We start from the raw sequence: 24,140 nt of genomic DNA, 5'->3' as shown, positions 1-24,140 counted from the left end.
GTTAATACTTTATAAGGACCCATCTTCTCCAGAGGCAGACTCTGTGTTCAGAACAAGTAGTAAAATGAAACTTTTTTTTTTCCTGTATACTGTAGAAAAGCAGATTGTTCTACCTGTGGCTGCCATAGAGTAGCTTAACCAGGCTTAATTTATGAATTAATTGCATGTCATGGATGATGGAACAAGTAGAGAATCTAGACAAGAAGTAATCTTTCTCAGAAGCCAACAAAATCATTCTGGCTGAAATACCTTTTCTAATTAAAATGCTGTTTTTCTTCTTGTAGCAAATGGACAGTTTATCTCATAGTAACTTGCCAGAGATTGTGGTTGAACTGTTGATGACCTTACATGAACCAGCGGGTACCACAGTTGAAGAAGGGTCTCACCTAAGTAAATATATAAGGTATGTACTTGTAGATTTTTCTAAATGCTGAATGTGTTTGTGTAGCAGTGTGCAATAAAATATGCCCTTCACAGGCATGAGAATAGGTAACCCTGAAGCTGGGAGGGTTCATTGTTACTAGTAATGATACCTCATAGTCATACCTTCTCAGTAGTTACTCCCCAAGATCAAGAAGGAGAAGCTATGTAATACTGCAGCTAATGGAAGGAATGAACAGTGGGCAAGGGAGTGCTGTTGTGTTGTTGAGCTGGACTGTTGTGGCATTGCCAGTTTAGATGGGTCAGGATTAAGTCTCTAAATTAAAGCCATTCTTTTAATGGTCTTTAATAACTAGAAGTCACAGAGAGGTAAAGTGAACTGTTTCTTAGTGGTTCTTGCAGTGGCAACTCTTGTCTTTGGTAAGGAGATTGGTTAAGCAATGCCAAATAAATGAATTCCTAATTAATAGAAATAGCCTAGTGCCATAAATATCTTCATGTTTATTAGCTTTTCAGTCTTTGTTTTTGTCCTAAAATATCCATATATGCATACTAATTTTTCAGATTTTTATGTTCAGATACAAACTTTTTTGGAAAAACATTGCATTTTGTAAAGTTCTTGAAGAAGATACCTTTATTATAAAAATAGTAAGTTGAAAGAATCCAAAACATCCCGCTGAAAATCTGCCAAAAGTTAAATGGCTGAGAATTTAAGAACTCTTTAAAGATTTTTTTTGCAGTGAGTTTATTAACATATCCGTTTCTTAGCATAATTGTGGTGTCTGCTTGTAAACAAAGCTCTTCTTTTTAAGAAGGAAATGGTAAGAATAAGAGTGGTGAAACTTAGATTATTCCCTCTTATTTACTACCATGATGCATTTTTTTCTTTTTGAGGTCCCAGAAAAGTTCACTACTCTATTTTTCCTCAACCAGATTGTTCCCACAGTTATAAAATGCAGACGATTTACCCATGAATTGTAATTAGATTTTTGTACCAAGTACGTACCTTAGATGAGAAAAATGTGTGGGGTTTTAACAATATAATCTTTCAAAAAAAAGTGGAAGAATGTTAAGAAAGTACAGTTTTGAAAGCTACCATAGAGGAGCAACAAGCAGCTACAAAATAAGGTGCATGTCACTATTCTGGATGCTTTTTGATACTTCTTAGTGAAAGCAGAAAATATTTTCTAGGAATTAATGTGTTTATTCATTAAGACTTACTGTATTAAATACAAGTGGTTTGATTTTTGAGAAGAAAAATATAAATCTCTTTTTTATTCATTTAGGGAACTGGATCCTGCTCCTAATCCACCTCATTTTCCATCTTATGTGATTAAGGCAACCTTGGACTATATTAGCAGCTGCCATAAAAGCAAATTAAAAAGTATTGTCGCAGTTCTTTCTAGAAGTCCTGTAAGTATGTTATGATGATTTTCTTTTCCTGTAGAAAGCAAAATTTTGATTATGGCTACCCTTCAGTTAAATTAGACATTTTCATCATTTCTATGTGAGGAAAATGAACAACCTTAATTAAACCCTTTTCTATTAATTTGTTTGCCTTCTGAAATGAAACATGTCCTAAATTCAGGGACAGAGTTATGTGCATTATATAATTATATCATATCATATATTTATTATATTCTATTGATTATATATGTGTACTATGTCTTACATAACTGAGTACATTATGTAATTATATGTATTATATAATACATATAGAGTAGGATTATTTTAAAGGTTGAGGAAATCTCTTTGTACCAGACTCAGTTTAGAATGTGGCATATTTGTCACGTGTCTGAAGAATGTTCTGAAATAATTATATTAGGTCAATTTTAGCTAAATACAGCCTACAATTAAAATATAAAACTTTCTTACCTGTACAGACTGTGTAAAATTTTATGCTCAGGGATATTTTTTGATACTTGATTTTCATTTTTAAAGGCAAAAACGAAGACATAGGAATTTATACAGCCTTAAATCATAAACAGCAATATACAGCAATAAATCATAAACTTATTACTGTCTTCTAACTTTGTTCCTTAGAAATGTATCTGTTTAATGTTATGCTGTTTTATTGCATATGTTGTTAACAACTTCCTTTGCCTACCTATAAATAATCTAAAAATAGGAAAAAACTTTTCAGAACTATGTTTCATCTAAATCTTGTGAGTGTAAAAGTTAATATTGCCAGCCAGTGGAAAAAGTTTTTTTAAAATGTTACACAACCTGCCCAGTGTTTTTTAAGTTTACAGTTTTAACAGTTGCAGCCTATAGTGCTGTGTTCTGTGAAATAGTGATTCTTGCACACATGAACATTATGTCTGAAAAAATTTAGGTTGAATTCTTACCTGATGTTTTCATGGTTTTTCACTGATGTTTTTCTGCTGATAGACATTGCCGTAACTATCTGGCTTTCTGAAAAATGTGCATAGCATTTCTGATGTGGGAGGAATAAAGAAAGGAAAATGATGAAGTATATGGCTTATAGTCCTGTTTGGAGAATTGGTTTCTCTGTAGGTCTTTTGTTGGTTTAAAGCAATAAAAATAATGAAGCTTTTTTGCCCATGTTAGGTTTTAAGTTTTTAAAGTGTTTTCTTGATATCTGTATTGACATTATGAATAATTTTTACTCGTATTTTATTCATTCTTAGGATTCATTCCAGAAAATCCTTCTAGCTCTATGTAAGCATGCATCAGACACCAAAAACATGTATAAGAAACACAGAGTTCTTATAATTTATCATTTGTTTGTTGGTCTGCTACTTAAAGAGATCAAAGACAGTTTAGGAGGAGCCTGGGCTTTTGTCCTCCGAGATGTAATTTACACCCTTATTCACCACATCAATAGCAGGTAAACAAATTACCTCTAGTTCTTCCTGTCTCTAGTAACCTTACATTCTGATATTGCTAGCAGATGTTAATTAATCTGGAAAATTAGTTATAAATTGCTAAAATTAAACATTAAGTTGCTGTTTTACAATTTCAGAATTTAAACATAGAACTCTTAATAAAATATGGAATGTTTTTTGTGCTAGCCTTGTATATAAATAGTTCTTTTATAATCTAATTTTTTTAAACTAATGGTCATTTTAGATAGAGGAGGATTCAGAGAGCATGTTTTCCATTTTGTTCTGCTTCTGTCAAGATTGTCCTGACAAATAATAATCTAAAACTTTTTTGTTTGTTTTTTTTTTCTTTTTGCTTTATATATTTTTAAGATTTTATTCCATTTTCTAAAGTGATCAGTCAAATTCACTGTATTTCAGTTTGTCTGTGTCTCCTGAGCTAAGTCTTTAGAGCTGATCCATTGAGTTGATAAATTGTAAAGTTTAGAATCAATTTGTCCTAATTTTTTTTCCTTTTCCCTTATTATTCCTTGATGTATGAAATGTTGATGGTCGAGACAGTGACAATTTGTATTTCTTTAATTCCACTTCATTTCCTGTGACAGACCCACTATAGTCAGGGACATATCCACGCGCAGCTTTTCGCTCTGCTGTGACCTTCTGCATCACGTGTGCCACACAGCTGTTACGTGTTGCAGCGATGCTCTGGAGAGCCACCTTCACGTTATTGTAGGAACCCTGATACCTCTTGCCATGGGCCAGTCTCAGATTCAGGAACAGGTACTTTTGTGATGCTGCTTATTCCTTACCTGTTAGTTTTCCAGTTCTTGCTCACTGTTCTTAAGGCTCTATCTGTACTCATGTTCAATTTTAATTCCTATGCTTTGCAGATTTATATAAAAACTAGTATTTTGGATGTAACGCTATGCCTTTAATAAATGCAGCTTCACTTTTGGCACTACTGTTTTGCCAAATAGCAGATCGAGTAGCTAAGCAGCTCCATGGGTGACTTAATGGGAAATACGATGAAGACCTTTGGTACAAGAAGATGTCTAAAGGACAAAGAGGAAATGTGTGGAGAGAATAGATCTCAGTAGTTCAGCTATTTATTTAATAAATGATTGTTAAAAGTAAATGTAGCACAAGCCTTAAAAAGGAAACAAAGCAGTTTCTGTTGTGTGACAAGTATTGTTTCCCCTCTGGTGTTGCTTTTTATGTGCATTCTGCTGGGGGTGGAAATGTAAGAGGATTCAGAGACTTAAAATTTATAGCTGTAGGTGAGAAGAGTCTGCCTCTTGCACTTCAGTCCTTATGTTGCCTTCTGGCTTAGTCTGGTCCCATTGTACCATAGGCATTGACATGGTTGCACTGTAGCTCTGTGCTGTCCTCCTCCTTGTGCTTCCAGGGCTGTGCTGACCCAGCTGAAAATAACCTGACAGTCTTTTTTCACAGCTTTGTGATTGTGGTTAGATTTACAATAGTCTGTGTAAAAAGTTGTGCATGCACATCTGCAAAGGCCACGTGTCAGAGGATCCCTGAGCAGGAGCAAAGTTCTGAGAGGACAGAAATGTCTCTGAATTGGAACTGATGTCATATGTGAAATCTTCTCATATCATACTCTTGCAGGGATGCCCACCCTCTAGTGATCACTTTTCAGTTTCTTCTTTTTTATTTTTTCATCTAGCATTGGATGGAGGCTAGTTGATAATTTTCAGGTGAATATAAATCTTCAAATAAAACCCTTATCATTTAGATTTAAAACGCCTCAAAGGTGCTTGGATTCAATATCCAGTTGCAGTGATTTTTAAGAAAGTGTACAAGCAATGTTTTTGTGAAGTATGGTACCTCTTTGACATTCATTCAAGTTGTAAATTTGTTGTTAGACAAATTCTGCCAGAGTTCAGTGATTTGGGTAGCAAGGTATGATATACAGGCATTTGTCTAAATTCCAAATTACCAGCACTTTAGTGAGAACAGTAAAGTCCTAACAGCACCGTAACTGCTTGGGGTGCAGTGTGTTGTTAAATCATTGTGAATATCATAGATATTATATTGCCCAGCATTTCAAATCAGCTTCATCAGAAGACAGAACAAAACTGCAGGCTGGGATAGTAAACGCTTTGATTTCTGTTTGGGAGGAGGAAGAGCAAAAATGCCCCACCATTTTAGAATATATCAGTGGTTTCCCCAAGCCTCTAAACATCTTTAAACTTTTAACAGTGTAAATAAATTATCTTACCAGTTTAATGAAACTTAGCAAAATACAAACTTTATAACCTGGATTAGAAATACAGCTCAGAAATGTTCCTCTGTCTTTTTTGGTTTTCATTTACTTTTTATGTTCAGGTCCTATGCTTGTTGAAGTACCTGGTGATAGATAATAAGGATAATGAAAGTCTGTACCAAGCAATCAAGTGCTTAGATCCTTTTCCTGAATACCCAGCTTTTCAAGATTTGCGAGCAACTCAACAGAAAATAAAATACAGTAAAGGACCATATTCTCTTTTGGAGGTAATTACATTTTAAAATACATCTTATGGCATAGTGTTTTTTGCAATGCAAACTTTCCACAGAAGAATAACTTTCTAACTGTAGTTTAAATGACACATGTGGATTTTTTATTGGCGGTTTCAGCCACGGAGATACTTGTAGGTCTCCATTTTTACTTTGCATCCACATTGTGAACTTGCTGAGAGCCATTTCTTTACCCAAAGCTTTTATTTGTATGCTGTATGTGCTTAATACAGAATTGTTTTGCAGGAAATTAATCACTTTCTCTCGGTTGGGGTTTGTGATACACTGCCCTTAACACGGCTTGAAGGACTTTATGATTTACGCAAAAAGTTGGAACAATATAAAGATCAGATGAAGGATCTCCTGAAAATTTTCCAGGGTACTGATACGTGATTATGTGTTCTATTTCTTTTCTACCTGGTTTTAGGTGTTTAGTGATGTTTCCTATTCTAATTTGACACAGAATGTTTTATTTTTGTCTTGGTTTTTGTGTGTTTAACAATGTAATCATATTATAATTTGACATGCAGAGTAGATTGACATTTATGATTCATGCAACATCAAAAGCATCTTTAGCAAAGTGCATTATAAATAAATAGATGAAGTGTTACAAATGGCAGAGAGGATAAAATACCCTTTAAGCTTTTGGCCTGGGGCATGTATGATTGTAAGTGACCAGGATAATATAGAAGTATATTAATCTCCCTACTCTTCTAAATGAAATTAAATGACGCTTCAATTTATTAAAGGCATGTTAGAAAGTGAAACTCTCAGAACAAATAGTAGGATTTAGTTTAATTGAATTTTGACATGTTGCCAGGATTGTGTTTCAGCCCTCAGTCCAGACTCAGTTCCTTCCTAGTTTTTGTTTTAAGGTAATTGTGCCAGACCATTTCACTTTTCTCCTCTACATCAAGTCTTCATCAGCTTGTGTGCATGACAGGAAGATAAAAAGAGATGGTGTGATTAATTGTAAACAAATACAAAGTAAAATTTGGATAGGAATTGTAATGGTGTAAGGCCACAGTGCAAGTACATTTTGGCCCCTACATCTTATATGTCATTTACAATTTTACAAAGAACTCTCTTTGAACAGAGTTAGTGAAAGAGCAACAAGCTTGTTTGGAGCAACTTCCATCAGAGGAGAGTCTTGTGAGATTGGAAACGAGATTGAATAGGAATAGATAGAGCTGTATGAACTGATTAATGGAATGATGAAGCACAATAGGGAACACTTGCCACTTCTATCACAGTACAAGAACAGATTAAATAATCTGGGAGCAGTTATACAAGAGAAAACATGTAATTTCTTCAGTATATATTCACCATGGCATTTACTACTACTTCCTATGGAGATTAACAACATAACTGACCTTAAAAGGAGTTGAACATATTTTATAGAGATTATTAGGTATGAAGATGTGCTCAAGGCAAAACCTGAGAAGTACTTCCTCTTGCTTTGCTGGAGATGGGCTGGCAAGCTTGATGTGCCTTATAATAAAATTGTATTAAGCACAAGTATATTGTTCTATGTATTCATTTTTCTAGCATAGGTGCATTCTAGTTTGGGGTATTATTTGGTTTATTCAAATGCACAGACATTTTTCCAAGCCATGATGAATAAGAAAAATCAGTAATTTAGTTGATGTACTGTTTAATACCATCTTGCTTCAACATTAATAATGCATATTGACATTTGTAGGTAAAAGACACTGAAGCAATGTTTTCTTCTAATAACTTCATATTACAAATACACTGACATGCTTGGCATCTATTTTTGTTTCTGAATGATAGAAAAGCCAGAAGATTCTGTAGTAGTGAAATTGGTGGTGAGCTTACTGCAGCTGTCCAAGATAGCAGTTAACCACACAGGAGAAAAGGCAGTGCTAGGTAAGTTAATTAGTCCCACAGGCAAATTACGGCTGTCATTGCAATCACCAGACTGAAACTGGGATTATTCTCGGTGTTACTTCCCACTGTGCTTCCCACTTCAACACACGTGCAAACTGTGAAGGAAAGAGCAGGGGAATAGATTTTGTTTTCTTTCTGATGAATATTTAACATCCCTTGTTAAAAATTATTTTCAAGCTCAGTTTTGTTTTGCTTTATCTTTTTTCAATAGTTGTGTGTTTTAATAAAATATTTTGTCTGGAAAGCAAATGAGGGACACATTGATACACATTTTTATATAAAATGTAGATTAATTCTTACTGAGTGTGCAGTCTACTGTTTGGGCTCATACAGGCTACTGTTTGTATTTACCATACCCTTTAGTGATTGAAGATGAGTGATTCTGACCTTTTCCATTTGCCAGTTTCTGACAGAAGCAAACATAAAATATGTATCTGATCTAACCTGGAAAGTCCAGACCCATAGGCACTACTAGAAAATTGAGTTAAAAAGGATAACTGTAATATTTATGAGTTTTAAGCTGCAAAATTTGTTAATGTGTAATTTTAATAATAAAGTTCCTTTAGTGATTATTTATTAATGTTTGCTGCTTTACATAATAGTGTAAATGTTAACATACACTGTTATGTAAAGCAGTCCCCATAAGAGTCTCAGTTTTAGAAGTAGTGTGAGATCTTGTTTTAGTGTGCGTAAGACTACAGAAAGACTGTAAAATCACTTGCATTTGCAGAGGCTGTTGGAAGTTGCTTGGGAGAAATAGGTCCCATGGATTTCTCCACCACAGCTCTTCAGCGTGCTGAAAATGCACTGGATTCTAGAGCAGCAGAATTACTTGAAGATAGAAAACTTCAGTGCGTCTTCATAATGTTAGTTCAAATAAACACTGCTTTAACAGATAACTGGTGAGTATACTTATTTATTTACTAACTCAGAAGCAAAATAGGAGCCATTAGGTTCTATGTTGTTCAGATCACCTCGGAGTAACACTGAAAGTGTTAGAAAGGTTGGACCTCTTAGTGTCTTTGTGCTTCTCCAAGTCTCAGATTATTTACCCAGTCATTCTGAGATGTTTCCTAGAAATTCTGTAGTAGGATGCAAGCCAGAGAGTCTCCTCTGTGCTGTAGAGAATAGCAGTGCTGTGGCTAGTGAATAGTCAGGCTTTGTTTTGTAATAAAATACGCAATGAAACCATGTGGAATAATTTATCTTGTGTACTTACAAAGGTGATTTTGAAAACCAAATACCTGAATGAAATTAACAGTAACAATGTTGTTTGTGTTCTTTTTTCAGTATTGGTGTTAGAGCTGCTGCTGTTTCCTGTTTGAAAAACATATTAGCCACCAAGTCTGGCAATGAATTTTGGGAAGCTTATAAAAGTAAAGCTGATCCCATGTTAATCTATCTACAGCCTTTCAGAACATCTAGGAAAAAGGTACTTCTGATAAACCTTATATACATGGCATATGGAGTAGAGAAAAAAGAAGTATGTATATATTTTTAAAAGAGTGAATTTGAAAATATATTTGAGATAGGCTTTGATAAATGCCAAATTTGGTGTCAATATAATTGCGAGTCTGATTGCTTTTGTACTTCTGTTTCTTGTTTCTGTTTTACTAGTTGCAGCTTTCCCTTCACGTATGAAATGACTGTTTTGACATTAGAAAGCTGTGTGCTTTCATTTAGACAGACAATTTTTGATTACGTAATCAATAATGTAATACATTCTTTCCCAGCATTCCAGTGTTATTTGATGCAAAAAATGACGGAAAATAAGCCAGAAAAAAGTGCATAACTAACCATAAGTCAGATAGGTCCTAATTTTCAATATTTTTATTTGTAAATTAAATGTAATGCCTAATATGACCTTATTGATGTTACCAGTAAAATCCTATTTTTATTACTTTCGTATTTCCTTGTAAAACTTCATATTTACATGAATGAAAATGATATTGTTAATCAGCTGAAGGACCAGTAATAGTTAATATGTTTTAGTGTGTGCACTGCAGTACGGCTTTTTAAAATGCCATAGAATTTTTTTCTATTTGCAACATGTATGTTTTCCTTGTAGCTTCTTGTAGTGTCTCCTAGTGATGCGGAGGCTCCTTTAGAAAGATTGGATGACACAAACCTGTGGATTCCTCTGGGAGAAAGTCACGAGACCTGGATCAAGCACCTAACTAGTTCAATACTAGACAGTGGAGGTGTGAAAAATGAAGTTCTCCAGTTAATGAAGCCACTGTGTGAGGTGAGCTAAAATCGTACATTTGTTACATGTATGTGTGCTGTGGTGCACAAAAAATACGATTACTCATCTTGATAGTAGTAGTAGTAGTACTTTTTTGCTATTAAATAATTCATGGCCTTTGTGGTCATATATTGCAAGTACTCATAAAATATACTCTCAAAATACAGGATTTGAGAGATAATTGCAAACATAGGTGAACTTTATATGGCTGCTTGAAGTGAATGCCAGCATGACCCTATGGAGAGGTTTGCGTGTTCTTTCTCAAGCATTACATGTTTGTTTGGGCAATTGTGAGTTTGGTTGTAACCTCAGAAAGACAACCAAAAAGCATTTCTTTCTTAGCATCTGCTGTACCTTATTGTTTTCTAGGTGAAAACAGATCTGTGTCAAACTTTGCTTCCATACCTGATTCATGATATCCTTCTTCATGACTCAGATGAATCTTGGAGAAATCTTTTGTCACTTCATATCCAGAAGTTTTTTACAGCCTGTTGCAAATTTGCCTCATCTAGTAGATCTACTCCAAATTCTGATTCATCAGGTATTGCCATGATATTTTTGTTTCAGTGAAAAGAGGGATTCTGGTTGTGAAAAACCTATCTTCTGATATATTAGAATATTCTGTATTACATATATTCTGATTACATGTATGATATATAATACATAGGTTAAATGTATGATGTGCCCTTGTAGGCAGGCAGAATTTAGAGGCTTCTGCCGAGCTGATCTTTTTCAATGGAGATACCAATAATTTTGAAGCTGTTCATTGGCAGCACCCAAGAAGTATCTTCTGTCTAACTTCTTATTCATAACTGGATTAATGTTTAGTACTTGCTGATTTTTGATGTTATCCAGTGTCAAGTGCAGTGTTATTTTGTAAATGGATATGACAAAATGGATTATGACAAAAGTTCATTATATTCTTTCCTTTGAAATACACATCCCAGAACAAGAAACCCATAATTTTAGAAGTTTGGATAAAGTGTCTCGACGAGCCATGCTTGCTGTTGTTGATTACTTGAGAAGACAAAAGAGGTGAATTCAAACTTTTCAAAACATTGCCTTAATTTAATTGTGACTGTTCAAAGATCTGTTGATGCTCTAGATTGAAGAAAAAGACCATGGTAGAGAACACGTTGGTTAAAAGAAAAGATATAGTATTGACTTTGCATTTGTTACAGAAGTGATATGGCTACCCTTAAAGGGCTCTAACTCTGCTGAACTTCTTGTGCAAGGAGTTTTCCAAGGGCTAAGATAAAATTAGCCTTTGGAAAGCTTTATAGTTAATACTGGATTTATTTTGTTTAGTGCTAGAGAGAAGGTCTGTTACAGCAGTATTTAAGTCTTTATTTAATCAGATCTGTTTCAGGTACAGTTTTTGATGACAGCTTCTGGCTAGATCTGAATTATCTGGAGGTTGCTATAGCAGCACAGTCTTGTGCTGCTCACTTCACAGCCTTGCTCTATGCAGAAATCTACGCAGACAAGATAAATAGGGACAAGGAGCAAGAAAGGTAGGAGGAATGCTGTTTCCTGACATTTCTGGTTCAATGGGTCATGTTTTGTGAATCCCAACAATGTTTTGGTTTTAGTTAGATGAAAAGTCAAGGAAGCTTTAAAAATATTCCATAGGTGTGTATATGGACATGGAGAGTATTTTCAGTCCTTGAATATGATCCAAGCCTCAAAACAGTGTCATGTTGACTTGTAATCAGAAGCTTTTCTTAGTGCTGTTAGTTACATTACAGCCAGAAGTTAATCAAGGGGAGAAAGAAAACTCCAGAATGATGACCAGAATTACGTGTGAATAGAGCTAAATGATCCTTGTAGGAGCTTTCTTCCATGACAATTTTCTTTATTTTCTCATCTAGGAAGTTCAAAATATGGAACTAGTTTGGTTTTGTGACAAACCACTGTAAGGCAGTGAAAAATATAACAAAAGTTTGGTTATAAGTGCATACATTAACTACTTGCTTTTATTCTTTCACAGAGGAAAGAGCACTTCAGGCATTTACAGAAGAAATTTGATTTAATAAAAGATTAGAAATTACAAGGTTTCGGGGGGGTGGTTCTCCAAAAAAATACCTTGGTGTTTAAATCTCTTGATGCTGATATTCCTAGCTCAACTGATCACTTCCTCATTTTGATGAAGAGCCATACTGAATAACCTTCTTGCATTTATTGTTTGTGCCCCTTATTTCTTGAGTATTGTCTCAGAATTTCTTTAGTTCTCTATGTGAAACTTCATTTAACTTTACTGGTTGACACATTTCTTTTAGATCTTCCTTTAAAGCAGCTAAGAGATTGACATTTGAAGAGGGAAGTCAAAGAACACCTATTACTACTTTGAATGAAAAAAGTAAAGAAGAAACTGGCATAAGTTTACAGGTACTTTTGTGTGCTTCCTAATCTGAATGCAAACCTTCTCGTATAATTGCAATTAACAGTAGGTTTCATCTGAGCTGAAGATAGATCTAGCAGAATTCAAAAAGTTTGTTGTAAAGTTTTCCTCATACTTTAGTTCAGACTGAACTCATTGGCCTTCCAGACAAGTTAAATTGAGTATTTGTTCACCTGAAACACTAACTGGCAAGTTTTAAATCACAGCAAAGCAGACTTTGTTTCCTGAAAGAACTGACTTCAGGGTGGTAAGCCAGCCAAATATTTTTCAGTTTGTCTTATCACAGATATATGTTCATTAAAAATAAGCAGGTGATTTAGAAGTTGTAATTATCAAAACCAAAGTAGTGTTATCTCCCTCAAGTTTATTTGATATATCAAATCTGATCCAGTAGCCTTGTCTATGTTATTTCTTTGCATAGTTCATTATTCCAGAACTGTGCTTGTGTAATTTTTAAGATGCATTGCTTAGCTTGTGTGTCTGATGCTCATTCAGTACTATGCCTTTTGCTTTTCAACTAGCCCACTTAAGGCCCAGTTCTAGATCTATTAAAAATAAATTAGCATTGAAAGTAGGTCTGAAGATTTTGACTGGACTGCATAAAGTTTTTTTTCCTATCACTGTAGCAGGCTCAGATCCTACATAAAGGAAAATTAAGCAATAATGTTACCTGTAAAAACATTTATAAACTGATATGATATATGTAAAACTAACTTGAGCTGGTTCCAAAAAAAAGTAATTCTTAGTTTTGTGGTGCACATTCTAGGACCATCTCCTGGACATCTATAGAAGCATTGGAGAACCTGACAGTCTTTATGGCTGTGGTGGAGGAAGAATGTTACAGCCATTAGCACGGTATAGTTTATTCATATTCACATTTGTTCTTATGTTCTCTAAGAGCATTGCTTTCATTTACTAGTAAGGAACTTAAATAGGAAACTTCTTTTTCGCTCACAACAGGATAAGAACATACGAGCATGAAGCAGTATGGGGGAAAGCCCTTGTAACATACGACCTTGAGACAAGCCTCTCTCCATCCACTCGCCAGGCAGGAATAATAGAGGTAATATTATTTTATAAGAGAAAATGAGTGTAAGAAGTGATATTCATCATACTGAGTCATTTTCAGTGAGTCCAAAATGGTAGTAGGGCTGAAATCATTAAATCTATCCCATTGTCATAGGCATCCAAACTGTATAATACAAGACAACTTCAGAATTTGTTCTAAAAACATTAAAGTTCTTAGTCCTCTTGTCACTCACCCATGATCTGCATCATGGTTAATGAATTTTGTGAAATACATAGAAATAAGTATATTTAATATTATTCCAGATTTTGGCCAGCTCATAAAATAACAGGATATAGAAAGTAATGTAGTTGGTTATTTTTGCTATCTCATTCTTTAAAACTCTCCAATATGAAACAGTGTTTTTTCTGATACAGTAGATAAAAATATTGGAGGTTATTTTAAACCCTTAAAATGTGTTCCCTTTTTAGCCTAAAAGTGTTTATTCCAGTTGTATAATAATGTAGCACAGATGTGTTTCCCCTCATTTAATTTTCCTATGGTACTTTGAATTTATTACCACAAATTATTTAGTACCACTGTTAAAATTCCATTGTGTTTGTCCTTCATATTGGCTTGACATGTAATCTGATTAATTGATCACAATTATAAAGACATTATGGCCTTCAAACAAATAGGAGTTATAGGAAATCTTTTCAAATCCTCATCAGGAGAAACAGTTCATTAAGAAGTAAAATTCATTTTGATTTACCACCAAGGAATGATGGTATGGAGAAATGTGAGCTGATAGTTAATCTGAAGCACAGTGTGAAAATTTAATTCAAAGAATGCCAACCACAGTAGTAATAAAACCATTTTCCTCGAGTTGCAGATATCAGTAGTGTGATTGGTAGTCTTATTAAAGGGTTTTCATCTTATGTAGTGTAGAAATAGTTATGGTTCTGTCTTTCCTGCAAAGGGTTTTTTGTTTCCAAAAGTAAAACAAAGCCCTTGAAAATACCAGTTCAGTTTAATAAAGGAATAAAATCAATTTTAAGTAATTTTCTTAATTGCAGGCTTTGCAGAATTTTGGGCTTTGCCACACTCTTTCCATGTACTTAAAAGGGCTGGAACATGAAAACACTGAGTGGTGTGCAGAACTCCAGGAAATACGCTACCAGGCGGCGTGGAGGAATATGCAGTGGAGCCACATCTCTTCTGTCAAGTAAACCACCTTACCTGTTTGCTTGTTCTTTAAGCTAGTTCTTTTTTCAGATCCAAGCAAAAAAAGACAAAATTAGAATATAGTTTCTGTGAAGCAGGTCACTTAATTCATCTTAATCACTGAATTGAAGAGCAGTGTTTTTCACTTAGGCTTGTCTGGTTTGAATGCACATCACTTTCTGTTTTCCTGGGAAACTGTACACAGGTGATTATTCTTTTCGATTGTTTGTAACGCTAAACAAATTTTTCCATTTTTGACTCATATACTAGTTGTATCTTAAGTACAAGAGAGGGATAGAAAGCTTTTGGTATCTAATTTATAAAAAAATAGGGAAAATATTACTCAGTAAGTCACAAGAGGTTATCAAGTCCTTGGATAAGCAAACACCAGTATTGATTCATGGCTACTCCCTCATAAGGAGTAATGTCCTGGAGAGAGGATACTGCTGGATGCCTGGCAGCAGCTGTTTGATATGACTGACCAAGGTCTAGTGTGAACTCTGTCCTTCCTTAGTACAGCTGCATCATTGCACAGTGTAGGAGAAATACAGAATAGGCTCACTATGTTTTGGCAAAAGCAAATCAGAAACTCCTACATCAATTTTTAGTAGTCAGGAGAGTTTTTTTCCTAAGACTCTTAAAACAGCATGGGGAACATACTCTTTGTGTACTCGTTCTCTTCTCCTGCATGGTCTTAAGATCGTTGTTTAGACACACCTGGAGAACTTCACAAACAGCCTATTGAATGGCATATGCCATGCTATGTTCAGAACAAACTTCATATAGGTGAGCTAGAACAAGATTCAAGATTCAAGAACAGCATGAATTTATAAAACAGTAAGTTAATTTAAGATGTAAAGCATCACATGATTATTTTTATCATGCAAAACAGCAACCTATCCAACTGCAGAAAATGTCCAACTAAAAATATTTGTCACAAAGACAAAATTGACTTTTTATAAAGAAATAATGGTTTTCATTTTATTCTGTTAACTTTTGTTTTATTTGTTAGAGATGAAGTAGGAAGTCAAGGGTACCATGAATCATTGTATGATGCTCTTCAGTCTTTACGAGATAAGGAATTCTCTGCTTTCCATGACAGTCTTAAAGATGCCAGGTAACAAATTGTATGCTGATACTGTAATGTTAGAGAGAGAGAGAGATGGAGACGATGTGTGTGTTTGTAGTCACAGGCTATGTATGAAAGACTATCATGGGGTTTTATGGGCTCAAATAAAGACTCATGAATAGAATAAAAACTAATTCCAGACTGCAGCTCTAAGTTCTTTAATTTCAGTTTGTCGTCGGTGCATATGTAATTTGTGTGCTAATTGAAGGTACATTTCCTATACACATTCATTTCTTTGTGGACCTCTTAAGTGGATTCCAATGCTGAGTGCTCTTCTTTAGCTGAGCTGTCACATAGATTTTGGAATTTCTGTGTGCTTACTGTGCTTTCATTTACTGACAATTTTTTTGAATTTTAATGGTAATACAAAGTAACTCTAGAGTGAAGTGTTTTGCTATTTAAGTTCTGTTCACTGTATGGAAACTATGTTATGGATACTTTAAATTACTTGCACATATTAAATAAAATAATCTACTATTTTTCTGTCAAATCCACAGAGTGAATGAAGTAAAAGAGCTGTGCAAGGGGAGTCTTGAGTCTGTTTATTCATTATATCCAACCCTTTGCAGACTACAGCTAATTGGAGAGCTGGAAAATGCAGGTCTGCTGTTCTCCAGGTGATTTCTTAAGATTGTTTCATACCACTTCCTCAGTTTTCAGGATTTTTAGTGATCAAGCATAGCACAAAACTTAAAATTACCTCAACAGATATTAATCATCAACATCTCAAACTTGATACTGAAAATGATAAGGATTTTAGCTTCACTACATGAAGACAATTTTAGATTCTCTTTTATTTCCAGACTGGCTTTATTTGCAGTCTAATTTGAGTTATTTGATATCATGCCCATACTGTTTTCTTTCCTTTATATTGAGTTCCCTCATACTCCAAGGTAGCAGTCATATCTCCTAGCTTCTGGTTTACTCAAGTAACTGAATCCTCCTCTTCTAGTTTCTTTTCTAAAAATGTTTTCCATTTCCATAAAGACATCCATAGCTTTACTAAAAGCTGTTTCAGTTTGAATAATTTTCTTCTTGGACCTCTGTTACTATCAATATTCTTCCTAAATTCTTAAGATTGTTTTTAATCACAGGAAGGTATTTATCTCCATAGTGCTATTAAAAGTGAATTTTCACTGCTATAGTATCAGTTGGTAGCTAATTGTCACCCTACAGTCTCTTCAGGAGCCCTGTGTTTGAGTCTGATTCCCTTTGCCAATGGAACACATGTTTTTGGTGCTTAATCAAGAATACTTACAGAGGAATAGTTCACCTGAGTGTTGTTGTATTTCATGTTTTTAAAACTGGAAGGCTTCCAGTTTAGTCTTCATATGGTAACCATTATAGGGGTTTTATGACTATTTCTTGAAGTGTAGATTTTGAACTTTCTCAGCAGCTTACTTTTTATTCATCTTGAGTTTCTCTGCTATTCAGTGAAAATTAATAACAAGGCTTTTTCCTTCTGGGAACAATTGCAGATCTGTTACTACCCAACAACTGAATGATGTTTATTTGAAATGGCAGAGACAGTCCCAGCTTCTCAAAGACAGTGACTTCCATTTCCAGGAACCTGTCATGGCTCTGCGCACTGTAATTTTGGAAATCTTACTTGAAAAGGAGAATGAAAATACCAAAAGAGAATGTATTAAAGACCTCCTGACCAAGCATCTAGTGGAGCTCTCTAGATTGGCAAGAACTGCTAAAAACACTCAGGTAACAAATTTCAGGAAAAATCAGGAACAGACATTTAGTTTTTTTCTAATTTATTAAAGAACTTCATTTTTTAAGAGTACTAATGATTAACTGTATTCTAAGTTTATTCAATAAATCAATTGAGACTTAAATGATGTAGAATTTATTAATAAATTGTATTTATGGACATGTTTTTTTGAATTTTGTTCACAAGTGTAAGCCACTGAATGAGGTAGATAATACAAAAACAACATTTTTAGTAAAGAATGCTCTTCTAGCTCTGTTTCTCATTTTGGTGCAGTTTTGCATATCCAGCTTTTACTTGCATCATATGTTGTAGTGTTCCAGAGTAAAACTGCAGAGATAATTTAATTGCTTTTCTGTATTTAGTGTTGTGTTCTAAATTTCATGCTCTAGAAACACCAATGCAACGTGGTAAATCTCTTTCTGTGAATGACTTACTGGGATTTGCAGTATCAGTGGTTTTTTCAGTTGCTGGTGCATTTTAGGTCCAGAGTCAGCCTTGGCTTGTTCTAGGTGGTGCATCTGGATGAATAACTCAAAAAGAATTTACAGAATAACAGTATCCTCCAAGAACCTCTATAGAAAACAATTCCAGCTAAATACAGAACCTGAAAAGGTGTTTAACACTTCACATTTGTGAAACTAAACAAAACTTTGATTTCTGGAAGGTTCTAAGTATTTTTATGAATAATGATGAAATCAATAGAACAGCTGCCTTTGATTTCCTGAATTTGCAGAGGCACTTTACTCAGTGCCCTTGAAGCTGTTTGGGAGAATGATTTCAGATGTTTTTGTCTCATGCCTGCCCAGCCACCAACTCTGTGGCAGTGTCCTGTAAGAGCCTCAAGTTTGTTAAAAACATAGTTTGCTCCTTGTGCTGTCATAGTGATACTTAGTAGTGAGGATGGTACTTTACCAGTGATATGTGTGAAGATGCAGGCATGCAAAAGAATTAGTGTATGATGGTGCCATTTTAAATTTTTTTTTTTCTGTGGTCTGTAATAATGTATGTAATTCATGTAATAATGTAATAATAATTGCTAAGCCATAAATCCATTAATTCAGTAGGTACTGATTATAGAATTTCTCTACCTCAAATTTAAAATGTTAAACATAAATACTTTATTTTAGAGTTTGTGAGTTTGATTCAAGTCTATTTTTGTTGCAAATCAGGATTTTCTACAAGTAGATAGAAAAATTAATATCTTTGCTACAAATAAATTCTTAGCATTGCATGGGCAGACTATACTGCACAAATAGAGAAAATGGAAATGGAATCTGAAAACAAGACTTGTTGTGAGATACAGATATTATACTTAAAGAATTGTTCATGATTATTTTTTCAATTTCAGCTTCCAGAAAGAGCTATGTTTCAAATCAAACAACACAATCCAAATGGAAATGGAGTTTCTGAATGGCAACTTGAGGAAGCTCAGGTTTTCTGGGCTAAAAAGGAAGAGAGTCTTGGGCTAAATATACTTAAAACGATGATTAAAAAATTAGATGCAGATTGGTTTCAGGTATGTGTTTCATAATGTATAAATTTAAAGGGAATTAAATTATTTAAGATCTTAGTTCCACTTTCAGTGGAAGTTTTCCCACAGAAGAAAATTAAAAGCCCATCTGCAGTGTTAAATACTAAATCTGGTTTGTACTTTCAAAATGTTTGAAAGCAAAAAAACCTGTGTTAGCAAATCCTGTTAGGGGTTTTCAAAATGAGTCTGTAAGATTGGAAAATGTAAGAATTCATTATTCATAGTCCATCACTAAATCATATCCCTAAGCACCACATGTACACATCTTTCAAATCCCTTTTAAATAGGGATGGTGACTCCATTACTTCCTTGGGCAGCCTGTTCCAATGCTTGACAATCCTTTTAGTGATTAATATCCAGTCTAAACCTCCCCTGGTGCTATTTGAGGCCATTTCCTCTTGTCCTACTGCTTGTAGCCTGAGAGAACAGACCAGCCCCCACCTGGCTGCACCCTCCTTTCAGGCAGTTCCAGAGAGTGATGAGGTCCCCCCTGAGGCTCCTTTTCTCCAGGCTAAACACCCCCAGCTCCCTCAGCTGCTCCTCACAGCACTTGTGCCCCAGAGCCTTCCCCAGCTCCGCTGCCCTTCTCTGGACACGCTCCAGCCCCTCAATGTCTTTCTTGCACTGAGGGGCCCAGAACTGAGCACAGCATTTGAGGTGTGGCCTCAGCAGTGCCGAGTGCAGGGGGACGGTCACTGCCCTGCTCCTGCTGGCCACACCACTGCTGATCCAGGCCAGGGTGCCATCGGCCTTCTTGGGCACCTGGGCACACCCTGGATCACGTTCAGCTGCTGTCACCAGCACCCCCAGGTCCTTTTCTGCCAGGCAGTTTCCCAACCACTGCCTGCAGTTCTTGTGGCCTTGCACTTACCTTGTTGAACCTCATACAGCTGGCCTTGGCCCATCAATCCAGCCTTTACAGGTCCCTCAGGGTGATGTTTTGTTCAGATACGGTGTGCAAATACTTGACTAGGACTTAATTTTGTACCGCTGTGGTAAAAATGCTTTTATGTCCATACCTCTACATTTACCTGTGATGGCATTCTTTGAGAATTTCTGAAGGATAAAACATTTGCTTTGAATCCATGTATGTTCTTAAGGAATATCACACTTCAGAAAAGCTGAATTATTTTGGGCCAAGTTCCCTATACATACCAGGGCAAAATCAAGAGTTGCTGCTCTTTTGATTTTTGTAATCTCTCCATTAATCAGTTGAAGAGGCCCTCCAAAGGTTTTGTCCTTCCTTACATTTACCCTATCCATGTTTGAAGAATTTGTGTTCTCACAGTCTATGATGTTCACATACGTCTTTCACAGTCAATGTTGCCATCTTGGTCACGTGGTCTTTAATATATACCCTATGTTTGAAGTATTTTGCAAACTTATCCTACTCTACGGTTAAAGGTGAACATCCAGTCTGGAGAAAAGTCCTTTGGAAACCTGCTCCAACATCTTCTTAAAACAGAAGTCAGTCTGAAGAATTTGATGATCATGGTTATTGTGGTTCCTGACTGTTATCTATGCAGTTCTCTGTGGTTCTTCAGACTAAATGGGGATATTATAAAATACAGTTCTGAAAACGTGCTGTGAATTTTTTAAATTTTTATTACATTTTTTCATTGGTTTATTCTGCTTTTGATCAAACTGTCAGGTATTTTAAAATGTACACTCTCCTTTAGCCTTACATAGAATGTGAATGTGAATTAAGGCCATTGACTTAGATGTGGATGGAAAATGACTCTGTATATGCATTATGTGTATAATAATATTATGTGTATAATAATATTATGTGTATAATAAGGCCTCAGTGATTGAATTCTATTCAGGGTTTAAAAGCTTTAGGAATTTCCTTCCTCATATGTAAAAGATGTTTTTGTTTCATGCCTCCCTCTCTAATTTTTTTTTTCCCAAAACTTGCTTTCTCAAAGGTGGAGAATGATCCTCACCTGAAATTGATGTATACAGAGTGCCTGAGGCTCTGCGGAACCTGGTTAGCAGAAACATGCTTGGAAAACCCTACAGTCATCATGCAGAAATACTTAGAAAAGGTGCATCCAGCCTTTGAATTGTACAATCTTTGAGATAGTGCTGTGTTAAAATACAGTGTTAAAATGTCAAGTAGATTTTTCAGTGCAGCCTTTATTTTTATGTATTGAAAACATTGTTTCACATTGTATTGTGTAACACTGTAATCTTCCTAAATGTTGAGAATACGGTTTTGTAGAAATCACAGTGAAACGTCTTTTATTGGCTTAGAAGTGCAGTGATTACAACTACTAGTCTAGTTTCCCTTTTCTGTTCCCTATCCCTACCTCTTCCTTCTCAGGACAAATTATACATGCACCAGCTTTTCGGTACAGCCATTGTGTTTCATAGAACCATAGAATCAGATTGGAAAACACCTCTGAGATCACTGAGTCCAACCTGTGACCCAACACCACCAGATGATGGCACTGAGTGCCACATCCAGTCTTTCCTTAAACACCATCATGAATAGTGACTCCAGCGCCTCCCTGGGCAGCCCACTCCAGTGTCTGATTACCCTTTCTGTGAAGAAATTATTCCTAATGTCCAACCTGAGCTTCTCCTGGTGCATCTTAAGGTTAAGGTTATGTCCTCTTGTCCTACCTCTTGTTATGTGAGAGAAGAGCCTGACCCCCCCCACCTGGCTACAACCTCCTTTCAGGAGTTGTAGACAGTGGTAAAGTAACCCCTGAGATGCTGCAACGTCTTGTTCTAGTGTTTCAAAGTACTGTAATTTTTTTGTTTTAAACTTAACCAGTAATAGAAATGTTTGTATTAATATTTGTCCAGTCTGCTAATTTGTGAAACTCAACAAAACTGCCTTTCTCTGTTGCTATCTATATGCTTTCTTCACTCTGATGATTTGAATCCATGACTTTCATATATAATTTCCTTTACTTTTGACACTTTCTGGACTGCCTTCCATTTTTTCTCACCATCTTGTGATACAAAGCTGTAAGACTATTTTAAAACTTTGTGCCGTGCTACTGTAAAAGATAGATAAGCATGGAATATTCCTGTATGGCTTTAATAGCCATATAGGATATGGCTATTAGTGTCAGGATAGTGTCATACAGGATAATCTTTTTTGACTATTTGCACTGAAATGTTTCTCAAAGATTAAATTCACTTAGGAGAAAAATATTCAACCTGTTACATTTATTTTATATGCATATTTATTCCATCACAGGCAATACTAAATAATCTATTCAAGCAGATGACCCTGCCTGAGCAGAGAGGGAGTTGAACAAGATGAGCTCCCCATGTCCTTTCCAGCCTCAAGCATTCTGTTTTTTATGTGATAACAGAGTTTCATCAAGTTGCACAACACTATTCATCTGATTATTGATCTTACCATTATTGTAATTTCTCCTTTAGGCAGTGGAAATTGCTGCAAGCCACAGTGGAGACAGCAGTGATGAGCTTAAGAAAGGAAAGATGAAGGCTTTCCTCTCCTTGGCTCGTTTTTCTGATAATCAGTACCAGCGAATTGAGAATTACATGAAATCCTCCGAGTTTGAAAATAAGCAGGCATTGCTGAAGAAGGCCAAGGAGGAGGTCGGTCTCATCAGGGAGCGTAGAGTTCAGCTCAACAGGTGTGCATTCAAATGGAGACTGAGTACTGTGGAGCTGTCACGGGCTCCTGCTCTGCTCTCTGGGCAACAGGAGCAGCCTGGGTCACCTCTCTACAGCTTCATTTTCTCTTCTCCACAAAGCAGTGGTCAGATCCATAGTGCTTGTCGTGAATGGTTTCTCAACTGTGCCTGGACATGGTGTAGGCATGTGATGGATAGTGTAGGCTAAAACTAAGCCAAGGACACAGTATGGATGATCACGGCCTGGAATTCATGTTTATTCCCTGGATCTATTCAGTTTATTCGACAAAAATGTTACATAGTGTAAATAAATGAGTTGGGATTTTTCTCTATTAGACATTTAGTGAGAGAGTAGAATTAAATTTAATACAGAATTCTTAAGGATTTAGTAAGAGGAGCTGCAAGTGAGCAGAAAAGGATAAACTTCTGCTGCTGGAAACTGAAGTCTTTACACAAATATTTTGAATACTGCATATTCAGATTTATACCAACATTGAGATTAAATTAAAAAGACAGAAAAACAGGAAGTTTATTTAGAGCAGTGGGTCTGTGTGCACATACAGCAAAGGAGTAGCTCCCATAATACAGTTTCTTATTTGTTTATTTTACTGTGCTTATACATACAAAACAACTTAAAAAACGTTAAATTAGTAAGTGAGAAACCTAGGGAAGGCCTTTCTGTAAGTTCCTTAATAAATAATTTGTTGTTTAAACATGACATCTGTTCATGTAGATACACAGTGAAGGTTCAGCGAGAACTTGAGTTGGATGAAGGGGCAATACAGGCCCTGACCGAGGATCGTAAACGCTTCTTGTGTAAAGCAGTAGAGAACTACATCAGCTGTTTGCTAAGTGGAGAAGAACATGATATGTGGATATTCCGGCTGTGCTCCCTATGGCTTGAAAATTCTGGAGTTGATAGAGTCAATGAAATGATGAAGGTATATGTTTGCTCCATTTTTTTCCTAATGCTTTGACAAATAAATATCCATCTTTCTTCTCCTGCTGCTGTATTTCTAGAAGATGAATGATGTAGCTCCTTAACTTTTCCTGAAAACTTGCTTTTTTTCAGTTGTCACTGCTTATCAATTAGGTTTTTATCAGTAGTTCTTAATGCATTTTAATTTGATCGTAAAAGTCTGTATGATTAAACATATGATCGTTTACTGTGGTCACCTTGTTCTTCACATATCTTGGAATCCACCCATCTTCAACATACTTAGGTACTGTATTCTTGTTTATATTATATATACTTTCAGGTGAAAAGCCATGAAAGGTAGAATAGAAAATAGTACTCCTATGAGAAGCCATGATGATGATGATGATTACAGTTTCTGTTAGGTGTTCAGTAGAGCTCTCTAACTGAGTTTTTCTCTCCTACAGAAAAACGCACAGAAGATCCCTTCATACAAGTTCTTGCCTCTGATGTACCAGCTGGCTGCTCGGATGGGAACCAAGATGATGGGTGGTTTAGGATTTCACGAAGTTTTGAATAATGTAATTTTTGTTCTTCAGTTTTAAAGATATCTTGATTGGCTTGGTAGTGCCTACTTCTAAATAATACCCACCTTCCTCTGAGCAGTTACAGCTGAACTAGTTATGTTGGTGATAG

General features: G+C 35.6%; 1 protein-coding gene across 2 annotated transcripts in view; it reads left to right on the top strand.

Moving 5' to 3' along the window:
- Nucleotides 1–24,140, top strand: part of ATM (ATM serine/threonine kinase) — a 55,031-nt gene that overhangs the window by 18,176 nt on the left and 12,715 nt on the right. For both annotated transcript variants that reach the window (XM_014251456.2, XM_014251450.2), the window contains exons 27-51: nt 285–403; nt 1,668–1,794; nt 3,033–3,232; nt 3,833–4,007; nt 5,574–5,738; nt 5,988–6,120; nt 7,536–7,631; nt 8,383–8,554; nt 8,943–9,084; nt 9,721–9,897; nt 10,267–10,438; nt 10,845–10,932; nt 11,256–11,411; nt 12,177–12,285; nt 13,065–13,153; nt 13,259–13,361; nt 14,381–14,529; nt 15,541–15,645; nt 16,155–16,274; nt 17,136–17,370; nt 18,726–18,893; nt 20,837–20,956; nt 22,311–22,528; nt 23,262–23,469; nt 23,912–24,025. In XM_014251456.2, the coding sequence (XP_014106931.2) occupies nt 285–403; nt 1,668–1,794; nt 3,033–3,232; nt 3,833–4,007; nt 5,574–5,738; nt 5,988–6,120; nt 7,536–7,631; nt 8,383–8,554; nt 8,943–9,084; nt 9,721–9,897; nt 10,267–10,438; nt 10,845–10,932; nt 11,256–11,411; nt 12,177–12,285; nt 13,065–13,153; nt 13,259–13,361; nt 14,381–14,529; nt 15,541–15,645; nt 16,155–16,274; nt 17,136–17,370; nt 18,726–18,893; nt 20,837–20,956; nt 22,311–22,528; nt 23,262–23,469; nt 23,912–24,025 (3,660 nt within the window). The remainder of the gene's footprint in view (nt 1–284; nt 404–1,667; nt 1,795–3,032; nt 3,233–3,832; nt 4,008–5,573; nt 5,739–5,987; nt 6,121–7,535; nt 7,632–8,382; nt 8,555–8,942; nt 9,085–9,720; nt 9,898–10,266; nt 10,439–10,844; nt 10,933–11,255; nt 11,412–12,176; nt 12,286–13,064; nt 13,154–13,258; nt 13,362–14,380; nt 14,530–15,540; nt 15,646–16,154; nt 16,275–17,135; nt 17,371–18,725; nt 18,894–20,836; nt 20,957–22,310; nt 22,529–23,261; nt 23,470–23,911; nt 24,026–24,140) is intronic.

This window comes from Pseudopodoces humilis, chromosome 2 (genome assembly GCF_049639895.1).
Source record: "Pseudopodoces humilis isolate 2021_Gansu_Grassland_sample_001 chromosome 2, ASM4963989v1, whole genome shotgun sequence".
NCBI classification, from domain to species: domain Eukaryota; kingdom Metazoa; phylum Chordata; class Aves; order Passeriformes; family Paridae; genus Pseudopodoces; species Pseudopodoces humilis.
This window is presented reverse-complemented; position numbering and strand designations above follow the sequence as displayed.